At 45.5% G+C, this 9,264-nt stretch overlaps 1 protein-coding gene across 1 annotated transcript; it reads left to right on the top strand.

Moving 5' to 3' along the window:
• The first annotated feature begins 12 nt into the window (after nt 1–12).
• Nucleotides 13–9,154, top strand: gpx3 (glutathione peroxidase 3). The gene is made up of 5 exons (XM_028588928.1): nt 13–229; nt 6,700–6,847; nt 6,948–7,065; nt 7,639–7,738; nt 8,609–9,154. The coding sequence occupies exons 1-5, from the start codon at nt 155–157 to the stop codon at nt 8,825–8,827; spliced, it is 660 nt and encodes a 219-aa protein (XP_028444729.1). The 5' UTR covers nt 13–154; the 3' UTR covers nt 8,828–9,154.
• The last annotated feature ends 110 nt before the right edge of the window (nt 9,155–9,264 follow it).

Here is a 9,264-nt window from a genome sequence, read left to right as displayed (position 1 = left end):
GCATTTATTGGGCCTATCACTGCACGGTACACCGTTACGTCAGCATGGGGCGTCATCTTAGCCAGCTGTGCGTCACCTTCGCCCCCTTCCAGAGGAGTTATTTATCCTGAGGGAGAAGCGGACAGCGAGCAGTCGAGTCTCGGGGAAGGAGTGCATGATGCGACGCTTCTTACCGCTGCTGTTGCTCGGTCTGCTGCGACCCTGCACCGCCGAAGCAACATTAACCCAGGTAGGCTACCTGTTGATATCCACAGACACGCACAGCAATTTCATTTTATCAATCCATATAGATATAGGCTAGACAGACATGACAACAATAGACTCCAGATGACATCACCTATTTAATAATAATGCACCGTTCACACCTGCGCTGTGTTAATCTTAAGCAGGAAAAAGTATTTGTTTAGGCTAAATGTATGATGTGACCTACAAAGTGAGTAGGCTAGCTGTAACCTGTATGCAAGTTGTGTCATAATTTGATTTTGGACCTAAATGTTAAAACAAGATGGTAGGGAATGTATAAAACACAAAATCACAATCCAACTTCTACCCTATTTCGCTTGGTATTTAACAGCACCTGTCATTTCTTATATTCCATATGGTTTTGACATTATTGTGACTATATCTGGGCTTGCCAGGCACAACAAAAAGTTAGTTAATCCACACTGAGTGATTACAACTGTTTTCTGCAGCTTGTTTTTAAGTGTATCAACTACAAGTAATGTTAAATAATGGCAAATGTTGGCCTCAGTGGTTTACATGCTTGTACAAATTACATATAAAGCAAACATAACAAGGACACCCATGTTACAGACAGTCCCAGCTTCTCTTTTCCACCTCTTATACTGTATAAAATTATGTTTCTTATGGTTTATTGCAAGATATAGAGGGCATTATTTCCCAATGGGTATAAATAAAATGAGATCCGTGAGTGTTAATGTGCCTCTGGTTCTTTGGTAACAATGTTCTGTGGCTCTGTTGACACTGGGCTTGTGTTTTGCAGCTGGACAAATGTCAGTAGCCTAGCCCACATAACTACTGAGGTAGTAGGAGGAAGAAGGTCAAAGTGTAGCCGCAGTTAGTTACTGATGTGTCTTATTTGGTGGCATTGGGATCAATTTGGTAAATAAGCCCCCGATGTTTGCATTGCAACAGGTCACACAGAGCTGTAAACAGTGGAGTTGTTTGGTTGATCTTCTCAGTGCGTTACAAATATGATTTGTTTTCAATATAAGATCTATACATATATTTGGGACACATGTAGGGCTGCATCTAACTATATATATATATATATATATATATATATATATATATATATATATTACCTGAGTCAATTTCATTGAACTTTTAAAACAACAAAAACATGAATTATATATATATATAATTCATGTTTTTGTTGTTTTAAAAGTTCAATGAAATTGACTCAGGTAAAAAAAAAATCATTAAAAAGAATAGGTGATTGAAATGTTACAACAGCGCACCACCCATAATAAAACATTTGTATGAAGTGAGAGCGGTCAAGGCCTACTATTGGCTAGAAAATGGGTGCTGTAGAGAATAATAAACTAAAACAAATAATGGACATATCATCCAGTCTGTTGGAGCCATTACACAACTTTGTTTAGTTTATACTAGGGCTGCGAACGAATCAATAAAATTTGATTACTAAAAAAGTTGGCAACGAATTTAATTATCGATTCGTTGTGTCGCTATTAGGCCACCTAGTCACGGAGATAAAAAAAAAAAAATTGAGTGGAGCGGAGCAGCGTGGAGCGGAGCAGCGCGGAGCGAAAGAAAAGAAAAAAGAGCAGAGCGGGGGTATCCATCTTCATCCGCTTATCCGGTGTCGGGTCGTGGGGGGAGCAGCTCCAGCAGGGGACCCCAAACTTCCCTTTCCCGAGCAACATTAACCAGCTCCGACTGGGGGATCCCGAGGCGTTCCCAGGCCAGGTTGGAGATATAATCCCTCCACCTAGTCCTGGGTCTTCCCCGAGGCCTCCTCCCAGCTGGACGTGCCTGGAACACCTCCCTAGGGAGGCGCCCAGGGGGCATCCTTACCAGATGCCCGAACCACCTCAACTGGCTCCTTTCGATGCGAAGGAGCAGCGGCTCTACTCCGAGCTCCTCACGGATGACTGAGCTTCTCACCCTATCTTTAAGGGAGACGCCAGCCACCCTCCTGAGGAAACCCATTTCGGCCCCTTGTACCCTGGATCTCGTTCTTTCGGTCATGACCCAGCCTTCATGACCATAGGTGAGGGTAGGAATGAAAACTGACCGGTAGATCGATAGCTTTGCCTTCTGGCTCAGCTCTCTTTTCGTCACAACGGTGCGATAAATTGAATGTAATACCGCACCCGCTGCGCCGATTCTCCGACCAATCTCCTGCTCCATTGTCCCCTCACTCACGAACAAAACCCCAAGGTACTTGAACTCCTTCACTTGGGGTAAGGACTCATTCCCTAACTGGAGTAGGCACTCCATCAGTTTCCTGCTGAGAACCATGGCCTCAGAGTGAAGCTTTGCCTTCTGGCTCAGCTCTCTTTTCGTCACAACGGTGCGATAAATTGAATGTAATACCGCACCCGCTGCGCCGATTCTCCGACCAATCTCCCGCTCCATTGTCCCCTCACTCGCGAACAAAACCCCAAGGTACTTGAACTCCTTCACTTGGGGTAAGGACTCATTCCCTAACTGGAGTAGGCACTCCATCAGTTTCCTGCTGAGAACCATGGCCTCAGATTTAGAGGTGCTGATCCTCATCCCAACCGCTTCACACTCAGCTGCAAACCGATCTAGTGAGTGCTGAAGGTCGCAGGCCGATGATGCCATCAGGACCACATCATCTGCAAAGAGCAGCGATGAGATCCCCAGCCCACCAAACCGCAACCCCTCCCCACCCCGACTACACCTCGATATCCTGTCCATAAATGCTACAAACAGGATTGGTGACAAAGCGCAGCCCTGGTGGAGGCCAACCCTCACCTGAAACGAGTCCGACTTACTGCCGAGAACCCGGACACAGCTCTCACTTTGGTCATACAGAGATTGGATGGCCCTGAGAAGAGACCCCCTCACCCCATACTCCCGCAGCACCTCCCACAGTATCTCCCGGGGGACCCGGTCATCCGCCTTTTCCAGATCCACAAAACACATGTAGTCCGGTTGGGCATACTCCCAGGCCCCCTCCAGGATCCTTGCGAGAGTGAAGAGCTGGTCCGTTGTTCCACGACCAGAACGGAATCCGCATTGTTCCTCTTTAATCTGAGGTTCGACTATCGGCCGAACCCTCCTTTCCAGCACCTTGGAGTAGACTTTACCAGGGAGGCTGAGAAGTGTGATACCCCTGTAATTGGCACACACCCTCTGGTCCCCCTTTTTAAAAAGGGGAACCACCACCCCGGTCTGCCACTCCTTTGGCACCGTCCCAGACTTCCACGCAATGTTGAAGAGGCATGTAAACCAGGACAGCCCCTCCACACCCAGAGCCTTGAGCATTTCTGGACGGATCTCATCAATCCCAGGGGCTTTGCCACTGTGGAGTTGTTTGACTACATCAGTGACTTCCACCTGGGAAACAATGATCCCCCATCATCCTCCAGCTCTGCCTCTAACATAGAGGGCGTATTAGTCGGATTCAGGAGTTCCTCAAAGTGCTCCTTCCACCGCCCTATTACCTCCTCAGTTGAGGTCAACAGTGTCCCATCCTTACTGTACACAGCTTGGATGGTTCCCCGCTTCCCCCTCCTGAGGTGGCGAATAGTTTTCCAGAAGCACCTTGGTGCCGACCGAAAGTCCTTCTCCATGTCTTCTCCAAACTTCTCCCACACCCGCTGCTTTGCCTCTTTCACGGCAGAGGCTGCAGCCCTTCGGGCCCTTCAGTACCCTGCAACCGCCTCCGGAGTCCTCTGGGATAACATATCCCGGAAAGACTCCTTCTTTAGTTGGACGGCTTCCCTGACCACCGGTGTCCACCACGGTGTTCGTGGGTTACCGCCCCTTGAGACACCTAAGACCCTAAGACCACAGCTCCTCGCCGCAGCTTCAGCAAGGGAAACATTGAACATTGTCCTCTCGGGTTCAATGCCCCCAGCCTCCACAGGGATGCACGAAAAGCTGCACCGGAGGTGTGAGTTGAAAGTCTGTCAGACAGGGGCCTCCTCCAGACGTTCCCAATTTACCCGCACTACCTGTTTGGGCTTACCAGGTCTGTCCAGAGTCTTCCCCCACCCCCTGACCCAACTCACCACCAGATGGTGATCAGTTGACAGCTCCGCCCCTCTCTTCACCAGAGTGTCCAAAACATACGGCCTCAGATCAGATGAAACAATTATAAAATCGATCATTGACCTTTGGCCTAGGGTGCTCTGGTACCACGTACACTTATGAGCATCCCTATGTTCGAACACGGTGTTTGTTATAGACAATCCATGACTAGCACAGAAGTCGAACAACAAACAACCACTTTGGTTTAGATCAGGGAGGCCGTTCCTCCCAATCACACCTCTCCATGTGTCTCCATCATTGCCCACGTGCGCGTTGAAGTCCCCCAGCAGAACAATGGAGTCCCCCACTGGAGCCCCATGCAGGACTCCAGTCAAGGTCTCCAAGAAGGCTGAATACTCCAAACTCCTGTTTGGTGCATATGCACAAACAACAGTCAGAGTTTTCCCCCCCACAACCCGCAGGCGTAGGGAGGCGACCCTCTCGTCCCACCGGGTAAACTCCAACGTGGCGCGCTCAGCCGGGGGCTTGTGAGTATCTCCACACCCGCCCGGCGCCTCACACCCTGGGCAACTCCGGAGAAGAAAAGAGTCCAACCCCTATCCAGGAGTATCCAGTATGTATGGTTCCAGTACCAAGACTGTGCGTAGAGGTAAGCCCCACCAGATCTAACCGGTAGCGCTCCACCTCCCGCACCAGTTCCGGCTCCTTCCCCCACAGAGAGGTGACATTCCACGTCCCCAGAGCCAGCGTCTGCTGCCCGGGTCTGGTCCGTCGAGGCCCCTGACCTTCACTGCCACCCGTGTAGCAGCGCACCCAACCCCAGCGGTTCCTCCCACAGGTGGTGGGCCCATGGGATGGAGAGGGAGTTGCCACGTTGCTTCCTCGGGCTGTGCCCAACCGGGCTCCGTGGCAAACCCGGCCACCAGGCGCTCGCTGACGAGCCCGCCACCTGGGCCTGGCTCCAGACGGGGGCCCCGGGCTTCCTCCGGGCAGGGTAACTTCACCTCTTCTACGTTGTTTCATAGGGTTTTTGAACCAGTCTTTGTCTGGCCCCTCCCCTGAGACCACTTTGCCTTGGGAGACCCTACCAGGAGCACACAGCTCCAGACAACACAGCCCTCAGGTTCATAGGGACACACAAACCTCTCCACCACGATAAGGTGATGGTTCCCGGAGAGGAGAGCGGGGGTAGAGCCAGGAAATACGGAGAGAGACCGGAGAGACCCGTAACGTTCTGAAACACTCAGCGGAGGCAGAGAAATCAGTATGACCCAAGTCATCCAAGGTGTGGGAGCATTTCACAAAAAATAAATCAAAAACGTGTTAATTGCAAGATAAGCAAAAGCGACACGGCATGGCATGATGAGGAGGGAGTTCAACAGCAGGGTAAAGTCACTACACTATCCTACTTCTGTTCCGTTCTGAAGTGAGGAACGTACTGTCCCTCCAGTAGCTCTTCTGGTGCTGCTGTTTACTCGTTATCCAGCAGACTAGCATGACAAGCTAGCGTTAGCTCGGTAATAACAGTAATAAAGCAAGGGTGGTATACTTTGCAAGACTAAAGACACGGTTTTATTCACTCGCCTTTCTTGGCCCATTAATTTTTCAATCGGTATATATTATGTGCTTTGTCCCATATCAGTTATTGTTGACAAATATAATAGTGTGTGGTGTATAAACGAACTTAACTTGCACTTACTACAATGATGGTAATAATTTAATGAATAAGTGTGTGTGTCTGTCTGTCTGTCTGTCTGTCTGTCTTGTCTGTCTTGTCTGTATCTATTTGGGTTACTTACCTTTACACAACTATTAACTAAAACAATAAGTATGCATGTATTGAGTTGATGTAAATTAATGTTTGTTTTTTTATCCGATTCATCGATTAATCGAAAAAATAACCGACAGATTAATCGATTATTAAAATAATCGTTAGTTGCAGCCCTAGTTTATACCACATCGGTTATGCTAATTAATCTGCAGTTTTATGTTTGAGCACTTGGTGGAGCATTGCCTTTGTGAATATAGGTAATTAACACCTAGGTATACACGGGTGTGTGGCTAAAGCAGACAGCTTTTCATCGTGTCAGTGTTGCGTGTCATTGTTTGATTTGTGTGCAAAAGAAAATGAATGTAACTAAATCAGGAATAAAACAAAATGGACTGTATTGCTTGTGCTACGGTGAGCAGGCCGTCAGGAAAATAAATGGGTCACCGCACCAAAATGCAGACCGATTGCAGACATTGATTATTGGCAGTTAGTGCCAAGTTCTTCCCTGGTCCCACCTCATTGGCCTAATGTAGGAGTTGGTAAAAGACTCTACAGTCCATATGCAAGAAATGCATACATACAGAAAGCATCTTTTATAAGCAAAAAGTCTACACTAAAGAAATACTGATGGATGATTGTGTTAGCTGTTGGCCAGTTAAAACAAATACATAACCTGCGTTGACCTGTCTATGTACTTCCAGCGGTGTGAATCCACACATGGGACCATTTACAAATACCAGGCAAAGACTCTAAACCAGAGTCGCACTGTGAACTTCAGTGACTACACGGGCAAGAGTGTCCTCTTCATCAACGTGGCCACGTACTGAGGATACACCTTCCAGTATGTGGGTAAGAAACGGCACGATTGGCATCATTATTTTGTTTTGCAGTATTTATATTAAAAAAAAAAAGCTTCTCTACCTGAATACGTTTAACTTTTTATTATCAGACCTGAATGCACTACACGAGGAGATGAAACCTCTTGGACTCACCCTTCTTGGCTTCCCTTGCAACCAATTTGGGAAACAGGAACCAGGGACAAACCATGAAATTCTGCCAGGTTTAAAGTGAGAAATGTTTCTCTTTTAAATGCAAATGAATATCCGATCAACCACAACTCACTGAAATGAAAACACTATAAACCTAACAAAACAAGTAGGTTAAAGCCATATATCATTTCAGTTAGGTAAAAGAAAATGTCAGCTTTTTGGAAACTTAAAAAAGTCTTTTTGATACTGGAATGTTTTTCAGCTTGTAAAGTAAAAATGTGAAAACATGAGAATCCCCTAAATTTGAATCTCACACAACACTATATATATTGTAATGTTCTGTAACATGAAACCTTCAAAGCTGGATGTAGAGAGGAATTTGCAATATTTGTAAATCCTCTGTCAATCAGCAAAGCTTCATTTAATCAGGTAAAACATTCTTTGGCAATAAGATCAGTTTCTGTTAGAGGCCTCTCTAACACGCTTAGAATGCATGTCTCAGGTTCCATCAGTCATCTTCTATCCATAGCAAAGCCATTGCCATAGACTTGTGTGTAGTTTTCTCAGCTTGTAGTGAATCTAGGGCAGCTGCCAAGCACAAAGTGCTCAGAGGCCCATCCACTGATAAGCTTCCCTCTTTCTGGATTCCAGGCATGTTAGACCGGGCAATGGATTTGTTCCAAACTTCCTGCTGTTCGAGAAGGGTGATGTAAATGGGAAAGACGAACAAGAGGTTTTCACTTTCCTTAAGGTACGTTATGGTCTCTGTGTGTGTGAATAAAAACTTTAATGTATACTGTAATGGAGGTAGCCTGTTTTTATAGTTTATATCTGCATATTTTTGTGTATTATGAATGCTCAGAGGTGGAATGTAACTAAGTACATTTACTCTATCACTGTACTTTAGTACAATTATGAGGTACTTGTACTTTACTTGAGTATTTCCCTTGTTATGCTATTTCATACTTTTAGGTTAATGTTGTACTTTTTACTATTTTTATTTATTTAACATTAGTTACTTGTTACTTTACATATTCAAAATATAAACTAATAAATTATGATGTAATATTATTAAGCTACCCGTCAGTATATAAAGTAGTTGAAATGAGCCCTGCCTTTACCAGCTTCAACATTAGCAATATATACATATACATGCTTCACTTATTATAATCCAGTAATATGATTGAAATGATCCATTCTGCATAATGTGTACTTTTACCTCTGGTACTTTTAAGTATATTTTAGTGTTAATACTTTTGTACTTTTTCTTTATCATTTTGACTGCAGGACTTGTAACAGTATTTGTACACTCTTCCACCACTGCTAATGCTGTACAGTACTCCAGCTGTGCACAAACTCTTCAGACAAACATCTCATTACTACTAGCTATTAACTGATATGAATAGGTCTTTGATTTTGATGTATGATCCACTGGAAAACATTCCCACTAGGTTTCCTGTAATGGACGAAGAACAAGGAGTTATTATAGCGTCATGAAAATAGATGTAATTTGCAAATCCAAGTCATTTCTGGGCCCATACAGCTCTGTGAGGTGGTTGGTCACTTGACAGTGCAGACATTGCTGATCTTTCGTTATAATCTTGTGCCTTATGCCATGCAGAACTCCTGTCCTCCAGTTGGAGACGTCTTGGGTAACCCCACCAGAATGTTCTGGGACCCCGTGAAGCTCAGCGACATCAAGTGGAACTTCGAAAAGTTTCTGGTGGGACCAGACGGAAAGCCAGTAATGAGGTGGCATCCAAGTGTCAACATTTCTGTGGTCCAAGCTGACATTCGCAAATACCTTCTCCAACTATACACACAGCAGATTTTTAATTAGAGCTCCGATTCAACATATGGTATTGTCCATCTAATGACGTACCTGTAATGATATACACAGGATAAGTAGAGCTAGTGTAGAATGTAAAAGAGTAAATGTTAACAGATTCTGATACACGAAGATGGCATGTTGAATGAAGAGGAGGCTTGAAAACAGGAACTCTGTGGTGCCTCTTTGGAGTGTGGGGTTCAGGCCAGCTCTTGAGTGCATTCAGGCTACCCTGAAATCCCACAGCATCATGTCATCTTCTCATCCCAGGACCTGTTAGTCATTACAGCCTAAATGTTACTTACTTCTAATAAATCAGAGAACACACTGATGACCTGACCTTTTTTTTCCCCTTTTCTTTTTTTACGAGATTCTGATATAATCTGGGTGTCACGTCATGGAAAGGTGAACATGATGTAGCAATGTGGCGATGTGGCGCGACTTCTATT

The sequence above is a fragment of the Perca flavescens genome, chromosome 10, assembly GCF_004354835.1.
Source record: "Perca flavescens isolate YP-PL-M2 chromosome 10, PFLA_1.0, whole genome shotgun sequence".
Classification (NCBI taxonomy): domain Eukaryota; kingdom Metazoa; phylum Chordata; class Actinopteri; order Perciformes; family Percidae; genus Perca; species Perca flavescens.
This window is presented reverse-complemented; position numbering and strand designations above follow the sequence as displayed.